The sequence below is a fragment of the Scomber scombrus genome, chromosome 19 (assembly GCF_963691925.1).
Source record: "Scomber scombrus chromosome 19, fScoSco1.1, whole genome shotgun sequence".
Classification (NCBI taxonomy): Eukaryota; Metazoa; Chordata; class Actinopteri; order Scombriformes; family Scombridae; genus Scomber; species Scomber scombrus.
In genome coordinates this window covers 17,759,953-17,780,394 of record NC_084988.1, presented here as the reverse complement: position 1 = coordinate 17,780,394, position 20,442 = coordinate 17,759,953, and the positions used below count along the sequence as shown (strand labels likewise).

Genomic DNA, 20,442 nt, shown 5'->3' with positions numbered 1-20,442 from the left:
TCTCTGCGGCAACAGGATGCTTTTTTTTTTCTTTCCCCGGCACAAAGGTGCCCGAGAGCAAGAAGAATGCGCTGTGCCTTTTTTTTTCTTTTTTTTTTCCCCGATAGCGGCACATGCATATATTAAGTGTGATTAAACGCTGCGCGGTGCCTCCATCAAGTGCTTTCTAATGGGCTTTTTTATGACATGAATTAGTCATAATGGGAGAGCGCCACAGTCGAAAACCTCCAACCACTGTTGTTGTTGTTGTTGATTTGGATACTTCACTATTCACAAGAGAGCTTGTCCTTACATTGCTTAAGGTGGGTGAGGGGCGTTTTACAGTATGGATAAATGAGGTTCACAGGCATTTGGCAACTCCAAACTTATTTTTCATTGTTGGCTTATCAGTGCTCTCTTTTGTGGGAGTTTGCATGCAGAAAACATCTTCGCTCGCAAGAGAAGGTGCAATGATCAAAAGGTAAATTTATTTCTGTGTCTTGACTCACACAGAGCTTTTTAGAGAACACGTAGGCAGCAAACGAAGGAGTCTATATTTCCCCCATTATGGAGAAATGGGGCCAGATAAGCGTGGATTTGGTGTGCGCTTGTTTCTTTGCCATGGAGCTCCCCTGTGCACCTCGGCCCCCATAGAGGGATTACATATGTATCATCAGCCGTGCTCTATAACTAATTACATCTGTGAGATGAGATTATGGGGAGGTTTACCAAGCCAATCCCTCCTCTTAGGCTATGTGTATCGCTTCCAGCATGAGGTATTGCATGTGTTTATGTGCGGGTGTGTGAAAGAGAGAACGATGCCAGTGAGGAGGGAATTTGAATGACATAAATCCAGTTAGCATTTTTTCTTTTTCGTCCACATGAAACAGTGCTGCATTTAGGGACAAATACTCCTCCTTGTGGTATGTTGTTGGCCAGTGTCCCCCGCCTCCCCTCTTCCTTCCTGCATTCCTCTCATCCTTTCTCCCTTCGCAGTCACCCTTCTGCCATTTGACTTTCTCAATTCTCCACCCGTTCCTCCCTCTCCCTCTCCACCTCCTTCCTCCTTTCCTTAATTTATTTCCATCTGCATTCTGAGGCTGCCACTTTTCCCTCTCTTACTCCTTTAAGTCTTTTAGGCCTCTCTCTCTTCACCTCACATCTCTTTTCTCCCTGTAAGTGTGCACGTCTTCCTCTCTCTCTCACACATAATTGTTTTATACGGTTGTCCAGGAGATAATCTTGAGTCAGCAGGAGATAGACCAAATTGTTCCTAACATGGTGTTCCCTTTCAGACCCCATGTCACTCGCTTTGGCCTGCCTGGCATGCAATGATAGACGCTGCCTTCAATCAGGCACTCTCCCCCCCCCCTCTCTCTCACACACACACACACACACACACACACACACACACACAAACAGACATGCATTCAGCAGGTTGCAGATAAGCTCCTCTGATGTCACTTGCAACACCATGTGATGAGCCGTCTGAGAGAGAGAGAGAGAGAGAGAGGGGAGGCTGAGGGAGGGAGATTGAGCGGGATTGATTTTTGCTGTCACCATGGCAACAAATAACATGATCCTCTCCAAAAGCACACCTTAATTAGTTAAATTATGGCTTGTGGGAGAGGGAGAGGGAGGGAGAGGGGGATTTGTAGAGGAGCAGATAAGGGAGGATAGAAGAGTTTTTTCTTTTCTGGTGCTGCACGCTCATCTCCGATCTTTTGGAAGGGCTGTTTGTTTGATCAGGGATATGCTGTGTACTGTGCGTTTTACTGTGACTTACAGATATAGTACATGCTGCTTGGTTTTTACTATAAAAATAAAGGAGCACAGCAGTAACAGACTGCCAAATATCTCTTTACGATTTTGTGACTTCTGCTCTTCTGCAGCTTTCACTGTTACCCACTTATCTCTCTCCACAGCCTGTCATTACGACGTAAATTTAAACTGAATTCATCTCTACCAGACCTACTGACTTTTTTCTCCTCCTTCTGTGGTAGGCAGGGCAGCTATCAAGGCCCTGGCATCAGCCAGGCGAGCTCCATGGCCACCACTGTCCCCTACAGCCAGCCAGCGGGCAACAACGGTCCAGCCATGGGCAACGCACAAGGTCCAGCCTACAATACGCTGCCTTCAGGTACATGAGCGAAATGCAAACTAGTCTATGTTTTCTACAGGTATGACTTACTTGAAAAAGGTGCAGGTGCTGACATAAGCAATACAAATATCAGCATTTTAACCACACAGAACTTTAGAAAACACATCTGACAAGAGAGATAACTTGAGTGAATTATCTCAGTTCCCCCTCAAGTCCATTCATGCAATGTCATGTCACCCCCATACAGCCCACCATCAACAGATATATAAAGATTTAAAATGATGTCATGACCCCCATCTACTCCCCTGTCTTATCTTGCTTTGCAACTGCAGAATACAAGTTGAAAAAAAGAAAATAACCTGTTGCCGAAGCAGCCCTCAAGGTTAATGTCAGGAATTGGCTGGCAATTTACAGAGCAACTCAAGATTGACCTATGTGTTTATGTTGAATGTATATCAGAACCAACTCAGTATTGTTCCCATTCAGAGAAAGCGAAAGAGGAGTTGAAGGGGCAAAAGCAAGAGCTGAGAAATCAAATAAATAAAAGGCTCAGAAATCAAGAGAGTTCTATCTGACGCTACTTACTTTCTCAGTGCTCTTACTTTTCCTGTCGAGCTGGCCCTCCAGTGAACAAAGATTAATGTGGTACATCCCTTTTTCTTTCAGCCCTTCACCCCGCTGCATTGTTGCTAAACGCACCTCGGAGAGCACTGTGGCTCCCAAAATGAAAGGCACCTTTTATTCAAAACCAAATATCAGAATGCGTGACATTTGGAAAACTTCAAACGAATTAAAGCGCCAAGGTTCCTCAAAACTCATCTGGTTTGCCCCTGGGCACGGTAAAAAGCCATTAGTTTTCCCACCGCGCTGCAGCACACAAGGGAAAAATAAAGAGGGAGCCTTGTATTCAAGGATTTCAGCCCACACAAGCACCATTCATTTTAGACGAGTTATAACACGTTGAATCAACCGTGACACAAAAACCATGCCAAGTATACCTTTTCATTCTACCTTGGTGAAAGCAAAACCTATTGTGTGAGTTCAACATCAGTTTATTTGAAACAATGTTAATTACTGTATTATGGCCATGGAACATCTCACCTCCTTGAAATGTTTTTTATTCTGTATTCTCTGAATGTTTCGTGAAAACTTTTTAGCGACTTATTTTTGAATCAAATGTTTTCTCATTCTTTGTAAAGGAGCCATAGGAATACCAGGAGATGGGATGATGAGCCCAGATGGGAAACTGAAAACCGAAGCAAAAGACGACAGCGGCCCCGCCAACGAGCCTCACAAACCAAAGGTACTCCATTGACCTTCTCTGTTTCCATCTTTCTTTGCACATCCCTCTCTCCCTCTCAATTTTTTTGTTTAGTTTTTTGTTTTTTGATCTCTCTCCTCTAATGAAGCAAACCAAATCTGATCAGCATATGCTGCCTCAGCACAGTGGGCTGTTTCTCTGTTGTTTTCTCGCCATATTTAATGATTTGTTTAACATTTACCATTCCTAATGTTTTCCTCACTTTGTTTTTGCCCCTAGCACTCTCTTCTTGCTGATGTTTTGGCAGCCTGAGCTGCAAAAAAAAAAAAAGAGAGACACAGAGAGAAAGAGAGGGCTCGGCATCTGCAGTACACACATGGATGTACACACATTCAAACACACCAACACAGAATACACACACACACACAAAAACATAAAGATGAGAAGCCACACATTGGCCTTTCCAGTCAATCACAAACACACTCACCATTATTCCCTTACACACTACGTCTTCAGAGCCTCCTCTCCACACACACACTCAAAGACTCAAACACATCCCAATACACAATGCTGACTTCTCATTTTGCCCTGCAATTGCAGCTCAGCTTGGCTCAGCTCAGCAACAGCAGAACTCTACTCTTTGCTCTTTTGTACCCCCTCCCCTTGTTTTTGCTTAACAACCCTCCACACACACACATACACACACACACGCCTCCATCACATCCACTACACGTCTTTTCCCTCCAAATCCCTGTCTTTTCTTTTGCTGATTACGGTAGTAGGGCCTTTTGAATTATTTAAGGCAGTCAGAGCAGCCAGAAAGACCCCCAGTGCTCCCAAAAGAGATGATCTGTCTGCCGAGAGACAGAGCGAGCGAGAGAGAGGAGGAGATGGAGAAAGAGAGAGAGCGCGATACAGAAAGTGAGACAGGGAAGGAGAGAGGGAGAAAGATAAGGTTTTGCTGACATAAGCATTCTGTACACAGACCAGAAGCACTTGTCAAGCTGTTGTTCCCTTTTTTCACAGTTTCTTTCACACACACACACACACACACATATGTACACATGCACTGAAGGACTCATGTATCTAGACACAGACACAGACACACACACACACACACACACACACACACACACACACACACACACACATACACACACACACACACACACTGATATCAGCTAACATGGAGTGATTTACACAAAGTGGAGCTTCGATCCAGATTCATTCACATGCATACTGTTTATAGACAATCTATGAAGACTAATTCATGCTGATCTGCCTGCATTTAAACACACACACACACACACACATTTGTAGACTATGACACAATAACAGTAATGCATGGGAAATATCTAATACACACACTTAACTGCTATGTATGGCTATGTACAGTACACAAAGACATTCTAGACACACTCATAGGCAAACAGTAGTTGGATTAATATTCAACTCTTTAAGTAAAAGTTAAACACAAATCCATTACAATGTACAGAAGTATAGTTAGTGTATCATGTATGTTCTTATGTATGTCATATTATTGGACAACTATTTCTGATGCATTACCATAAAAGTTAGTAGGTAGTTAGATCTGTAACAACATAATATATATTTTAAAATGTGGTCGTATGTGTTGCATGCTCACATAAATATACAAATACACACATACAGTGTTATGTCTTATACATATTGACTCATTTTGGGTTGCCTACTGTTACCGACTCATCGCAGTATGTTACACTGAGGAGTTGGGTGAAAGCAGTGATTGATACTTTTGTCCACAGAAAATTAAAATGAAAAGTCCTGTTCCCTCTCTCTCTCTCGCTGTCTCTCTCTCTCTCTCTCTCTCCTCTCTCTCTCTCTCTCTCCTCTCTCTCTCTCTCTCTCTCTCTCTCTCTCTCTCTCTCTCTCTCTCTCTCTCTCTCTCTCTCTCTCTCTCTCTCTACCAGCTACAGGACAGCTACAGCAACAATAACAGCACCAGTGGCTCCCAGCAGTATGTGTCCCAGCCAGCCACGCCAGGCGGTGCCCTACCCGTGCCCTCCCCCCTCTCTCCCAGCCCGGCCAGCCTGTCCTCCTACCACGGGGATGATAGTGACAGCATCAGCAGCCCCCCCTGGCCCCTCAAGACCCCTTCCAGTCCTGTAAGCACTACACATTCAAACAATGCTGGATTTGACAGATGTGATGGATGTGTGCATTTACTTAATAGGAACATGAATTACATTAACGTATAGACACCAAATCAAGCCATCAGTGAAATAAAGTCAATGTCCCCTTTATGTTAGTACGAGCTGTTAGTTTGATTGATCTACATGTGACTGAAGGATTATTGTGTAATTACTTGATCAAAAGCCGGTTCCTAGACGACAAAAGTGTTTGCAAACCTGGACTGAAGCCAGCCAAGGCTTCGTGGGATTAAACTTTGTACACTGATTTTGAACTTGAGGATATGAATGTGTTATGAATGAACATTGAGGTAAACACAGGCTGAACTCGAAACAAAATGCACTAAAGAAGTGTTTATTTTAGCTTGGTCATTCAACCAGGGGCCTACTTCAGAATGTGTAAATATGGCATGAAATTTTAATAATCCCCATGGGGAGAGTGGGATGTTGTAGCAGAAAACAGCAAAAGGATACTGCAACAAGAAATACACCCAAATAGACTATATATAATAGAATATAGAAACGACCTGGTATAAGGTATGACTAAAAATAGCTGAAAAAACAAAATAACAGCAATATATTATATACCTATTTATACATATACTATTTTATCTTCTAATAAAAATGTTGATACTGGTGATATTACTTGTTTGTATGGTATAAAAAGTAATATTCTTATGTTAAATTCTTCTCTCCTCAATTTCTTTCCTTGCCAGAAAGCCAACCCTAACTCCTCCTCCCTCAGCGGGGAGCGAATCACGCGGCTCTTCGAGCTGGGCGTGGAGCCAGAGAGGCGGAGCTGGGTGGAGCGCTATCTGTCCTTCATGGAGGAGAGGGGTACACCTGTAGCCCAGCTGCCCATAGTGGGCAAGAAGCCACTGGACCTCTGGAAGCTTTACATTGCTGTTCGAGAGATAGGAGGCCTGGCTATGGTAACGCATAGGGAACACATTTAATGTTGTTATGTTTGGGATAATGTTAGAGGCCATAAAAGTATTCTGAGCAGAATATAACCTCACACAAAGTGAACTCAATTCGCTCTGCTGTCGTGCATCGGCTGTTTAATATTCTCCAGCAGTGTGTACTCAAGCACCATGACATATGGTGTGCTCTTAAATGTTGAGAGATGTAACCCAGAGTATATTCCTGAAATGTCACAATTTGCAAGTTCTGAGAAAACTCTGTTTGTCACTCCCCATGTGACTGCTAATTGTGGCCAGATTTAGAGGAAGCTCAGAGAAATCAGGTAATGACATATAAAATATGTCAAAAATGTATGGATATGAACCCCCGAACATTACATTATTCCAAAGCCTCGGACATTTATCATGATCAGCTGCAAAACAGCCTATTAACTTTTTACACACCAAACTGGGAAAACTATTTCTTTATAGACTTTCTTGGTGCAACAATAATCAGCCTTCTTTCAAACTGTCACAAAGTTTGAAGAACACTATAGTCTAAAATAATGTTGTATGCTGTGACATCAAGTTTTCACATAATTAGAATCCAGAGGCCAAGCCCAGCCACACACCCCCGTCCATACTTTTGGCGACAGTGTAGTCTTCAATGCTTTTTTTTACTGTGAGATTAAAAACAGCAGTGTGACGATAATGTGCAATTCTTGTGAGTGACCCATAACTCTGTGGTTACACTAAATACAAAAAACATTAAGAGTTCTGCCTCAGGATTGATTATTTTGATTGAATTCAGCTGTCTGTGGTTTACCATACTACAGGCAAAATGACAAAGTGTGTGGCTGATATACTACTGGGATCCATTACTTTTTATTGTGAGAACATGAGCACAGAAGAAAGGATTCTTAACACTGAAATTTCATTGTCATACGTGTCATTTACTTTTTTTTTCTTGTCATCCTCCCAACCTCACAACACCGCTCAGGTAAACAAGAACAAGAAGTGGCGCGAGCTGTCCACCAACCTTAACGTGGGTACGTCAAGCAGCTCCGCCAGCTCGCTCAAGAAGCAGTACATCCAGTTTCTGTTTGCCTATGAGTGTAAGATGGAGAGGGGGAGAAGAGCCGCCAGCGGACAGCAGCAGCAGCAGCGGCAGCATGGCTGGAGGGGACAACAGGAAGCAGGTCAAAATCCAGCCGCCATCACCTGGTAAGGACTGATAACAGACTGGTTCGCTGGGTTTTTTGCAGCTCCACTCTCCCATCTGTCAGCAGCCAAACAACAGGTGTTAGGAACCATCAGAGAAAGAGTGATGTGTACACATGATGACACAATGTATCATTAAACATCACCACAATAACGGCATTGCAGCTGTGATAGAAACCTTCCCGTGAACATGTTGTTTTTGAAGACCAGGAAGTTAGTCCAGCATGTATGCTGTATACATGTAGCATGTGCAGATTCATTGATTATGAGACTGCGTAAGCTTGTTCCCTTGTGTAGGTTTTGGTTACAGCCCGAGTTGCAGTTTCAAAAGACTATTATGATTTGTAGAAATTGTTGCACTTTGTTTTTGGAGCTAACTTAGTGCAGAAATAAAAGTAATGTCAATAGTGAAGCAATTAATTCCAAGCCAAAAACACCATAATCTAATCATGTCTGTCAGATCATAGAGCTGTGGACCGCCAGAGACTGTGTTACAACACTAAAAACAGGCCTCATCTGCTTAGATATTTAACAAAATGTGACAAGGGAGGAGAGGAAGTGTCACAAGAGTGCAATTACTCATGTTTATTCGGTTCTTTATATGTCTCATGTATTTAAATCAATTTGCAACTGTAACATTTTACTGAAATCTGGATTAGGTGTAAAATACAACACACTGTAAATGTAACACTACAATATATCTAGTTGAAGAAATGCACTGTACTACAAACAGTGGTAAGTCCATCAGTCCTCTTATGAAAAAATACCAGTGAGACACTGACAACAAGCGACCATGAACAGTCAATAAGTATTATTATTAAATATCAAGAGAGCAATATGGATACATGGACACACCTTAAAACCCATGAGAGATGAGCAAACATTAACATTGTTTTGATTAGATGATTCTTACTTTAGTGAAGGTGAGCTAGAATACGATCACCACTTAAACCCGAGACTTGCCTTTATTTGATTACAGTGCAATTGAGGTTAAGTAATGCGGTCTTGACGCTGCACCGTAACACAAATGGCGCTTTTTTTGTTTGTGTTTGTACCTGTTCACACCGCGTGTTTCTCTATGCACAATTATGACGTGAAGATCAGGAGAGGAAAGAGAAAGAGTTGGAGCGATACGGAGCGGTAAGGTCACGTCTCTAATTTGCAGCGGAGATGAGAAAAGTGACCCTGGCTTTTAAATAGAACATCGGAGCACTTCACCTGCCTGAGACACTGCAGATTGCTTTTCCTGGTGGGTGGAAAAGAGCATCTGCCTTCATTTGCATACACATAGACGTATACAGTACACATCAGCCGCACACATGTACATAAACACATATGAATGAATGCATGTTCCGCTCGTAACACTTCATAATTCAGAATTCAAACCCTTCTCATCTATTCAAGGGGATATAACCTCAATTTTATAGAATCTCATTTTTTCCCATATCAGCTGATGGGACCATCATAGAGTTAACATAATCATAAAAAGCATCTATATTGTGAAATATGAAAAGGTCAGCGCTTGATGTTTAGACTGGCTTTTTGATAGGTCGACTGTAAACTGCTTATGCTACAACACTTGGTTGAAGTAATATCTCTTGCATATTTTTTTTAGATCATCTGCACATGTAAGAACGGCTGGTCTTTATGAACAGCTCGTACTGAAATACCAATGCAATGTTAGACAAGACCAAGAGAGCTTTCTCTACAAAGTATTCTGCAAATGGTACGATACATTTAAAACATATCTATTTTAAAGGTTAACTTAGGTTTATTGTAACTTGGGTCTTATTTTCATAGGTTTGGTCATTATTCCTAACTTTATACTCACCAAGTTAACTGCTGAGATCTGGGAACTCAGTGACGATGGAGAAGTCCAGTGTAGCAAGAAACAAGCACTCAGACAGGCAGAAAATTATTACTCAAACTTCAGACCAACTTCATGTTATTACCTTGACCCATTGTACTTATTCTAGGTATGTAAGAATCGGCCATGAGTGACATTTGATTCTGTAGGGTTGGCATTGTGATTTGCTCAGTTTTACCCCCAATTAAAGTCGTTTTGAAAAACTGGCTACCGTTGCTTTTTATAGAAGGAAAAGCACAGGTGTTACTAATAAGATTAACAATGACCGTTTGACAGTGAGCCAGGAAGCACAGTTTCAAGGCTGGAACCGTAGCAGCTAAATGGAATTTAGTCGTCAGAATGTCTTTGGTGAAAAACGTCTGTTGTCTGACCACTCGTGTTTTTTGCCCCATCCGACTTTGTTGCAGTAATAATATCAGCAATTACTTTGGTGAGTACATGTTATCATCAAAACAACAGCTCTAAAAATTAGACCTAAGTTGTAAAAAACACGAATCTCCCTTCAAGTTGGCATTTAAAATACTACAAAATATTCAACAAAACTTCCATTAGGGTCAAATGTTAAACTTGCTTTGTGTGTCGAAATGTATGATTTTCTTGACACTTGTCATTTAAGTGATTAAGTTTCCATTAAATTGATACACGCTTTAAAGATCCAGACATATTTTAAGACAAATCAATGCTCATATGTGCAAGTTTTAGCTTGAGGTTTGATGTGAGAGTGCAGAGAAACTTCAGCTGATGAATGTGGAAACAGCCTTCTAACATCAAGCTGTGAGCATTCATCATTCTGCACAGAGAAGGTCAAACATCCAAGTGAAAGTAACAATGAGAAAGCACATTTGATTGGAAGGACTAATAATATAATAGATGGGAATTTAAAACTACCTACACTGTCAGAAGAGCACAAAGTTCTTGCACAGCAGAAAATCTTGTGGGCAGGTGCGTCGGATCATAAACTGCAACTGTGAAAGAAGCGTCGTTTTGAAGAACACATATACAAAACTACTTGAAAATTGGCACTTAATGGTAATGCAATAAATTAGGTTCACAATGTTAAAAAAAAATCCCATTCATTTCTTTTTTATACCTCCGTCCTGATCTAATACATGTTCTTGCTTGCTCTAAAGTGAGAATTGTCCCACTGACACCCTGCCAACCTATATATAGACTGACAGTGCAATGATGTCACACGGAGCTTGTCCAGCGGGCTAGTGGGGGGTGGCGGGGTGGAGAGGGTGTGTGTGTATATATGTGTGTGTGTGGTGGTGGGGTGTGGGGAGTGATTAATGAGGACTGGAATGTAAAATGTAAACAAACTCGACCTCGCCGTCACCTTTCATTCACAAAACTGGCTCGGCTGACTGACCCTCCCCTTCTCATCCACCCCCAACCCCTTAACCACTACTACCCCTCTGGATTATGTCACCCACTGACTGAGGCCCTCGTGCACACACACATCATACATCAGCCACATGCTTCTTGCACACACACACACACACACACACACACTTTTTTTTCACATCAGCTCCTCCGTCATTCTTTTCTCCCTCTAAATGTAGAGCAGAGGGCACTTGAGTTCATGCCGTCCTCCACTTCCCTCCGTCTTCGTGCCCCGCCGCTCACTATTTTGTATCTGCCTGTCTGCCCGCCTGCTCTTGAAGAATGGCAAACCTCTTAACCTTGGCTAACCCCACCATTGTTTGCACTTCTTCACGTGTGCATGTGTGTGTGCGCACATGTTTGTCTGAGGCAGGGATATCCCAGGAAGTAAAAAACCCGTAATGCTCAATGCCCCTCTTTGCCCTCTCTCCTACCTCTGCTCATCGCCTCCCATCATCATGGGATAACCATCTCTCCCTGTCTCTCTCTCTCTCTCTCTCTCTCTCTCTCTCTCTCTCTCTCTCTCTCTCTCTCTCTCTCTCTCTCTCTCTCTCTCTCTCTCTCTCTCTCTCTCTTTCTTTCTTTCTGTCTCCTGTGATGTAGAGGCAGGGGGTATCGTTGAATAATTCAGAATTAGCATGAATTTTTAAAGCTTAAGCCTTTCTTTCTTTTTTTTCCTGTGGAAACGTGTGGTGCAGGGAAAGGCCACTCAGGCTGTTCCAGAGGAAGGCTTCTTACGCTAAATGCTCATTAGGATACTTTCACATTCTCTCTTTCTCTGTCTTTGTCATCTTTTAACCGGAACAGTCCACATTTTCCATTAAGCCTGCTTCAGGGAATTTGTATCCCTTGGTTTTATCTGGTTGGGGTTCTTTGTGTGGCGGGCTCTTGTAGCTCTGCACTGCTCTAATTTTCTAGTCATCTGAACTGAGAAATTCACAGAAATGTGGTGTCATAACAAGAGAGCACACTAACCCAATTTTAACCCCAGTTTGATTCACTGTGAAGAGATGATTTTTTCCTAGGAGGCGGTCATCAGTACAGGCTTTCTCCCTTCCTCACTCATGTATAAAGAATATTTTCTGAGGCATACAGCACAGACTTTTTCCCCAATGCACCAAGTGGTAGAGACACACTTTTATATATACACTATAAATACAGTGTCCCCCAGCTCAGCCCTCCACATGAACCCTTCATCAAGTCCATGGCACACCTAAAAAAGCCAGCTAAACCACGTTCAAACAGCTTCCAAATAAAGAGCTGTGCAACGACTGCCCGAGTTGGCAGTTCCCTCACAGAAATCATTCCCTTCTCTCTGCTGTGTCCTCTCCTCCTGCCTCCTTCCCCTTCTCCTCTCCCTCTGCTGGCCCTCTTTGCTGCCCTCATGTAGGCTGTCTGCTCAAGCTCACTTCTCATGTAGGGCATCACTGTGACTGCTTTAGCCTTAAGTCCAAAGTTATCTCCCTAATACAGTACCTTGCTGCAGCCAAAGCCCAATATGGTTGTTTTAAAACTCAGACCAGTCTTCGTATCTAAAGACTTGGGGGAACTCAGCAGTCTGACTGTGTTACCGTTTTTACTGTGAATTTTGTAAATCGTCTAGTTACAATAATAAGGCTACTTCTGTCTCCCAGCCAATTCAGGCGGCTCCCTCCAAGGGCCGCAGACGCCCCAGTCCTCTGGCAGCAGCTCTACAGCAGAGGCAGCAGGGGATCTGAAACCTCCAACTCCCACCACCACCCCTCTGGGACAGGTCACACCACTGCTTCCCAACAGGTACCACACAGACATACAGTATTACACTGCTACTACTCTGCTCCTTTTAGTGTTTTACTGCTTTTATTGGCAGCATTGCTATTATTAGTGCTACTTTGCTGCTATCCCAAATGATTCTGTATGTATGAAGAAAGATGTTGTTAATGTTTATGTACAAACCTAAATTGAATAATCTTACATGAAGCAGAATTCAATTGATGATCTTTATGCACACGTGTAATTATGTTCAGATACTTTAACTTTATGTTTTATTCCTCTTCTATATATATGATTATAGCAAAATGTCCTTCCTCTCTGCTGCCTTCATATATATAATATTGCAATATAATATTATATTGTATGAAAGAAGTTATATTCTGACTGCAACAGCAAGTTTGGTGTGTTATAAGTCCTGGTTTGTAAAACATACTCCTACCACAACTACTATTAAATCTGCTACCACCTGAGCTACTGTATCATTACTAGTCAGACTCTATGGCCTCATTCTTATATGCAGTATCTGAAGAATGTAATATCAAAATAATACATCATTCAAAAAAATTACAAATTACAAAATGAAAACACTTGTTGAAAAAATAAGGAATTTGATTTTGAGTAAAACTCAAACTTTCACATCACTTCATAACCATGTTGTCAGAGTGTCCAGTTCTTGGTTTCTACCACTCTCATACAGCTCCCTCTTTCTCCCATTTTCTCTCCTCTCTGTTCCTCCCTTCCTACCCTCCTCATCTGGTCCAGGAACAGTGTGAGTGTACAGGACCCCTTCTCGGAGGTGAGCGACCCGGCCTTCCAGAAGCGTGGTACCTCCCTGCCCCCCTCAGCTCCATACCAGCAGGGCCTCAGCATGCCTGACATGATGATGAGGATGCAGTACGACACCAAGGATCCCTTCGCTGGGATGAGGAAGAGTAAGTGAGGCACATGCTGCGGCATCCGTTCATCCAAACACAAAGACCTGGGCCAATATTATCAAATTTCACAAACTTTTTTGTTTATGCTGGGGGGGAAAAAAGGAATTGAATTTGAATCAAGTATTTTATATTATGTATATTCAAAAGGTAAAGGTACATTTTCAAATAATAAATAAATATTGTTAATCTACTGACTATATCGGACATTTCATGTTATACTTACAGTAGACATCCGGGAAACCTGAAACTTCATCTTAAAAACTTGATACTTAAAACTTGCTTGGTTCTTTGTCAAAATTAATCACGTATGGCAAAGCCTTTCGTCTGTCTCGGTGATCTAATTCATTGTCTAGTCACCATGTCGCCTCAGATTAGGACAGATGTGTGTGCTTCACTACTAGAACTATGAAAGCAGATGAGAACTGTTTGTTACACCACTCACCCCTTTATCGAAAACACCAGCTCCTCTGATGTTCTTGTAGCTTAGCCTCTGTCTCATCCTAACTTTGTTCATCCTTTTCATCCTCCTCGTTTAAACCTTTCATCCTTTCCACCCCACTGAGAAGCACCTGTTTTTGGCCAACTCATGTGGTTTAGTTTTCAGAACAAACAGTAGTTTTAGAAAGGATGGCGGCTCCTCTGAAACCTGAGGAGGATGGAGTCTGAATGAATAATATGGTGGATGTTAGCTGCAAAACATCAGTTACAGCCTCAGAACAATAGGTTTTAATAATGTAAAGTAGTGAATATTCATAGAGGTATGCTGCCACCTGCTGGCTAGCACAAGGCATGGCTCGTAAGCTAAATACTTAAAATTATCTGCATATTTAGGCCTCTTTTGCACATTTCTAAGACATTCCTGATCACACTTATTTTTCACCTCAATGCCTATTAAAATGAAGGTTCTTCATTCCATTTTGTTCATTTTTTCTACATTCAATCACTGTTAAATGACACCTTTTAAGATGCATTTACCTTCTTTGCTTTCTGTCTCTTCAGTGGCAGGAGCTGATCCCTACATGCCAGGCCAGATACCCAGCGGTGGGATGCAGGACATGTATGGTCGGCCCCCGTCAGCCCTGAGTATGAGCCAACGGTCGCAGTACCCATACGGGCCAGGCTTCGACAGAAGGTAAGCACCGAAGCCATAAAGAGGAGGGTGGTGAACTTGTCATGTGCTATTATGTCTTTGACATTTTCCTAACATGAGCCCTGAGGCCTACTGTAGCTTTTTTACTTCATGTACCTACTTACCTGTTTATAATGGAGGTGATGTCAGTGTGTCAAAAGCATGAGGACTCTCCTGTTGTGTGATCCTCAGACCGGACCATGTGATGGGCATGGAGGGGAGCATGGGTCCTCCCGGGAGTCAGAACAACATGGGACCTTCCAATAGTGAGGGTAGCATGTATTCTCCCAGCAGATACCCTTCACAGCAGAGGTCAGTGTGTGTGTGTGTGTGTGTGTGTGTGTGTGTGTGTGTGTGTGTGTGTGTGTGTGTGTGTGTGTGTGTGTGTGTGTGTGTGTGTGTGTGTGTGTGTGTGTGTGTGTACTCAGGCTAACACATCAATATTGTGTAGTTCTGCTAATAACGAGTCAATTTTTAATATTCCTTCCTCTGTTCTAGACACGATGGCTACGGTCAGCAGTATCCTGGCATGCCATATGGGATGCATCCATCTGGGATGTTTCCACAGCAACAGGTGAGAGACATCATCCGTATGTACTCGGTACTGTTAATCTATTACAATAAGATGGAAATACAGTCCTTTTACAATATTCAGCCATAAAAATATCATAGTTAAATGTAAAGAAAATGAATAAATAAATGATTAAAAATTGTTACATATTTTTGTTTGTTTGTTTTAGTAAAAGTGGTCTTTACTGCATTTTTTTTATTGTCATTCCTCTCTGACATAAGGGCATGTTGGATTTTTTTTTTTATAGCTTTAATAAAATATAGTAGGTCTGAATTTTCTTAATTTTTTCTCAATCTCCAACAATGTACACGAATAAGCTTAATCAAAAGTCCAAACTTGACTGTGAACAACATCAGCAACGTTCATCAAATGTAAGATTAGCTGACAGTAACTACTATCACTGACTCCTGTAGCTCTGAATGCACACTGAAAGTTCGGGATCACATATGGTGATCTTCCCAGCTGGCATAAAGCATCTGTTGGTGCTGGTGGATTGAGTTCAGCTCTGTCATATTCAGTTAAAAACTTTGTGTCTACAGTTGTGAGCAAATGTAGACATTTATTCAGCTCATATGCATATAACTCAGAACTTCTCCTCTTCAGCAAGCATTAAAACACAAAGACAACATTTATACATATAAAGCAGAAATATACATATTAACTATATATTGTGTTAAAACATAAACTAAGATAAACTGCCCACTACAGCTGGGACAAAATAACTCTTGAAAACATGCTTGTACAATAGGGACCCAAAATTGTATAAATCGTTATTGAATAATTATTGAAACCAGGGCAAAATAGTCATGCATGTTGTAGTTTTTTCCATTATAATTCAAAGTTCTTCTGTTTTCTTTTTTGTCAGTGGTGATCATTTTTTAATTTTTACAGTAATCATCATTTTATTTTTGTTTCTTCTGTATTCTTTGAGTAATTTGAGTTGCACTTTTGCTCAATGTTATTATCATATTTTTATAACATTTAGCAATGAAATGATAAGAATGAATCTGGTTGTGTTGTAATTGTACAGTAAATGGCAAAAATCATCATTAACTATCTGCACCTTTGCTTCAGCAGGGCTACAAACGGCCCATGGATGGTATATATGGCCCCCCACCCAAGAGACACGAGAGTGACATGTATGCCATGCAGTACCCCAACCAGCAGCCGGACATTTATAACCACTATGGCGGTGGGTACTCAGGTCCTGAACACAGACCCATCCAGGGACAGTTCCCCTACCCCTACCCCCGTGACCGTATGGCCCCATCGGGGCAGAGCCAGCACGGTATGATGGGTGGGGGACCCACACCTAACCATGCTGCTGATGGCCCCAACATGTGGCCATCCAGGACAGACCTTGGCTATCCCTACCCCAACCGACAGGGGCCGCCATCACAAATGGCCCCTTATGGCCCAATTGGTAGAGATGACATGGACGGGCGGCCTGGACAGGATCAGTGGCACCGTCAGTCTCCCTACATGTCATCATCAGGTGGGATGACTCCCCTTTCATCACGTCAGCCCCCGTCACCCTATTCTAACTCCCCATCCATGGCAAACCACCTGCCTAGAGCACCCAGCCCAGGGGCCTTTCAGCGTTCCATGGACCCCCGGATGTCACCCAACAAAATACCGTTCATGTCACCCATGAAGATGCCTAAGCCTGGGATGGCCATGATGGGCTCTCAGGGCCACGGGCAAATGGGTCAGTTTCCTCCCAACTTGAGAAAGGACCTCAACTACCCGCCAGGATCAGTGGAGGCTACCATACCGACTCTCAAGCCTCGACGCAAGCTTACCTCCAAGGACACTGGTGAGATGGAGCACTTGTTTGTAGTTGTATTATGTCATCTGTTGATGTTTTAGTTTTAAGTAAGGTGAGGTGCTGTAAACTTGTGGATAGGTTGGTAAGGACCTTTTGAATGCATTTCTGACATTTCATGGTATAGGCTGTTCAATTCTAGCTCAATATGTAGCTTGTTTTGCTGTATTTTCAAGCCCTAAAACAACAACATTACTTTCCAACTTTAGCTGTACAATTTCTAATTTTCAGGTGAAACTACCACAACATGAGTTACATTTTATTACAGAAGTCTTTTTATCATTTGGGAAAAGTCTGATTACCTTTTTTTTTTCTTTCCTGGTTCCAAAATTCCCACTGTTTTAATCCCAGGAACGCCTGAGGCCTGGCGTGTGATGATGTCTCTGAAGTCTGGACTTCTGGCAGAGAGCACATGGGCTCTAGACACCATCAACATCCTGCTGTACGATGACAGCACTGTGGCCTCCTTTAACATCTCCCAGGTAAAATAATTTTATGACTACAGCTCACTGATGGCTGACAGAACAGATTCATGTAGCCCACTAGAGCATGCTGTGACAGTCTGAGTTAGAGTATACTGTATCTCTACAAACCTGATCGTCTAGATTAACCTTTTCAATTGGTTGAAGAAAAATATGAAATTCAGTCTCACTTGGATTCTAGATATTGAAGAATATTTGAAAAGAAAGTAATTATAATATAGTGATATAACCCCTTGTCAACTTGTGTCTGATTGATTTCTGCTTCCGTTGTTGACATTGATATCTTCTGTTTGTCTGACCAGTTGCCTGGCTTCCTAGAGCTCATTGTAGAATACTTCCGTCGTTGTCTCATTGAGATGTTTGGCATCCTGGAAGAGTATGAAGTTGGGACTGTGGCGCACAAAAGCCTGTTGGGCCCCTTCAGTAACGAGAAAGAAGAACCCATCCCTGACCAGGAAACAGACTGTACAATCCAGCTTGAACCTGAGTCAGCCCCAGCTGCAGAGCTGCTGGTGGAGCGAGCAGAGAGCAGCACGGAGGAGGCTCTGCCTGTCACTGCAGAACCAGTGTCATCTGAGGTGAATGGCGAGAGAGAAGAGTCTGAGGTGAGCTTAAAGGATGACAAGAACAAAGAAGACAGAGAAAATGGGGGAGATGAAGAGGAGAGTGAAAAGGGAGCAGAGAGTAAAAAGGAATGTGTTGACCAGCCTGTCACAGCGCTAGAACCCAAACCTAAACAAGCCAGCAAGTATGATAAGCTCCCCATCAAGATTGTCCACAAAGAGGATGTAACTGAAGACATGACAGGCTATGTCACTGAGTTCACCAGCGGGCTGCTGCACTGGCAGGCTGGTGGAGGTGACTCCACCGCTCACATTCAGACACACTTTGAACCCCGCAGCGAACCAACTGCAAAGGCAGACGAAAAGATGAGGAAACAAAACAAACAGGAAAACAAGATGGATGATGTGAAGAAACAACCAAGGAAACATATCACTGCTACTATCGATGATGTTCTGTGCGCTAGGGTTGACGCCCTCTCTTACGCTCACCCTGCACGCTCTTTGCCATCCTACCCATTCAGGGTGCATTCAGACGGGGAGCAGGACCATATCACTTTGCTGGAGGACGAGCCTCGCTGCCTGGACGAGGCACCGCTCTCCACAACCTCTGCCTGGCAGGACTCTCTGACCAAGCGGTGCCTCTGCGTCTCTAACATCATCCGGAGCCTGTCCTTTCTCCCGGGGAATGACTCGGATATGTCACGCCACCCTGCTCTGGTTCTTCTTCTTGGCAGGCTCCTCTTGCTGCACCACCAGCACCCAGAGAGAAACAGGTCGCCCCCTACCTATCAGAGAGATGAACAGCAGGAGCAGGGGCTGTCGAGCAGTAAAGAGGAATGGTGGTGGGAGTGTCTGAGCGTGCTCAGGGAGAATGCCATGGTCACTCTGGCCAATATCTCGGGCCAGTTAGATCTCTCCACCTATCCAGACACTATCTGTCTCCCCATCCTGGATGGGCTTCTCCACTGGATGGTGTGCCCTTCAGCTGAAGCCCAGGACCCCTTCCCATCTGCAGCACCCTTCTCCCAACTCACTCCTCAGAGGCTGGTGCTGGAGTGCCTCTGCAAGCTAAGCATCCAGGACTGTAATGTTGACCTCCTGCTAGCTACACCGCCTTTCAGCCGACAGGAGAAACTCTTCACTGTCTTGGTCCGCTATGTGGGTCAGAGGAAGGCCTTGGTGTACAGGGAGATGGCAGTGGCAGTCCTCTCCCACCTGGCACAAGGAGACCCCACAGCGGCACGTGCCATAGCCATGCAGAAGGGCAGCGTGGGGAATTTGGTGGGCTTCTTGGAGGACGGTGTTAGCATGTCGCAGTACCAGCAGAACCCTCACAGCTTGCTGCACATGGGGCATCCCCCTATGGACCCACCGAGTATAAACATGATGTGCAGAGCAGCTAAAGGCCTGTTGGCCATGGCTAAAGTAGAGGAGAACAAGACAGAGTTTGTGCTGTATGAAAGCAGATTATTAGACATCTCCATTTCCTCAGTGCTCAACGTGGGAGTGGTGGCCATTATTTGCCAAGTTCTCTTTCACTTAGGGAAATTATGACAGGAGGAGAGGCAGGACTCACATGGCAGACATTAAGGCGGACAACATATTTCTGTGGTTTTTCTATTTTTATTTATCAAAATGACAGAAAATGTTTGTTTGTTTTTTTTTAAAAGAAATATCCACATAAACAAAATATCTCTATATATGTATAGCTTCTAGGCACTGTTAAAAAAGTGAGTTTGGGATTTGAAAGCTCATTTTAATACAAATATTTAATACCTGCTGGTGTTGGATTGCTACGTTTGATATTTCGTTTGGCATTTGTTTTGTTTTTTTGTTTGTTTACTTTTTCAGCCAAAGCTGCCACCAGATCTCGGTGCTGAATTATGTGGTTCCTTTTGAGTCGATGAGTTGTTGAGATGTTTTTCAGTTTTATAAATGCTATAATATACTCATCAACATTTTGTTAATGGAGAGTATTTATTTAAAATGTGACACTGTACAGTAGTTTGAACTTTTTTGCCAGCAGCTGTGGGGGAAAAAAAACACTGACTTTTTAAATTGAAATATATATGTCTCCATCGCTGGAAGATAAATTGTGCAATAGGACTAGAGCAAGTTGTCCCTTTTTGAGAACAACACGAAGATGTAAATCTTTAAAGACACCTGCAGTGTGTGCTTTAGGCCATCATGAGGCAGCATTGCACCAGCCAATCAACATGAGAGAAGCGCATCTGTCATAAGAAGTGTCTAATTTATCAATCATAGCCTCAACGACTTTCACAGATGAACTTTGTGTTTCCTAA

The 20,442-nt window shown here is 42.9% G+C and overlaps 1 protein-coding gene across 1 annotated transcript in view; it reads left to right on the top strand.

Moving 5' to 3' along the window:
- LOC134000444 (AT-rich interactive domain-containing protein 1B-like) overlaps window positions 1–20,060 on the top strand; it is a 179,179-nt gene extending 159,119 nt beyond the window's left edge. Inside the window, 14 exon segments of the mRNA XM_062439784.1 lie at window positions 1,983–2,119; window positions 3,280–3,383; window positions 5,291–5,485; window positions 6,226–6,441; window positions 7,412–7,540; window positions 7,542–7,635; window positions 12,517–12,658; window positions 13,397–13,566; window positions 14,569–14,701; window positions 15,197–15,272; window positions 16,347–17,085; window positions 17,446–17,576; window positions 17,879–17,985; window positions 18,106–20,060. Of these exon segments, the coding sequence (XP_062295768.1) occupies window positions 1,983–2,119; window positions 3,280–3,383; window positions 5,291–5,485; window positions 6,226–6,441; window positions 7,412–7,540; window positions 7,542–7,635; window positions 12,517–12,658; window positions 13,397–13,566; window positions 14,569–14,701; window positions 15,197–15,272; window positions 16,347–17,085; window positions 17,446–17,576; window positions 17,879–17,985; window positions 18,106–19,693 (3,961 nt within the window). The 3' untranslated portion in view covers window positions 19,694–20,060.
- The last annotated feature ends 382 nt before the right edge of the window (window positions 20,061–20,442 follow it).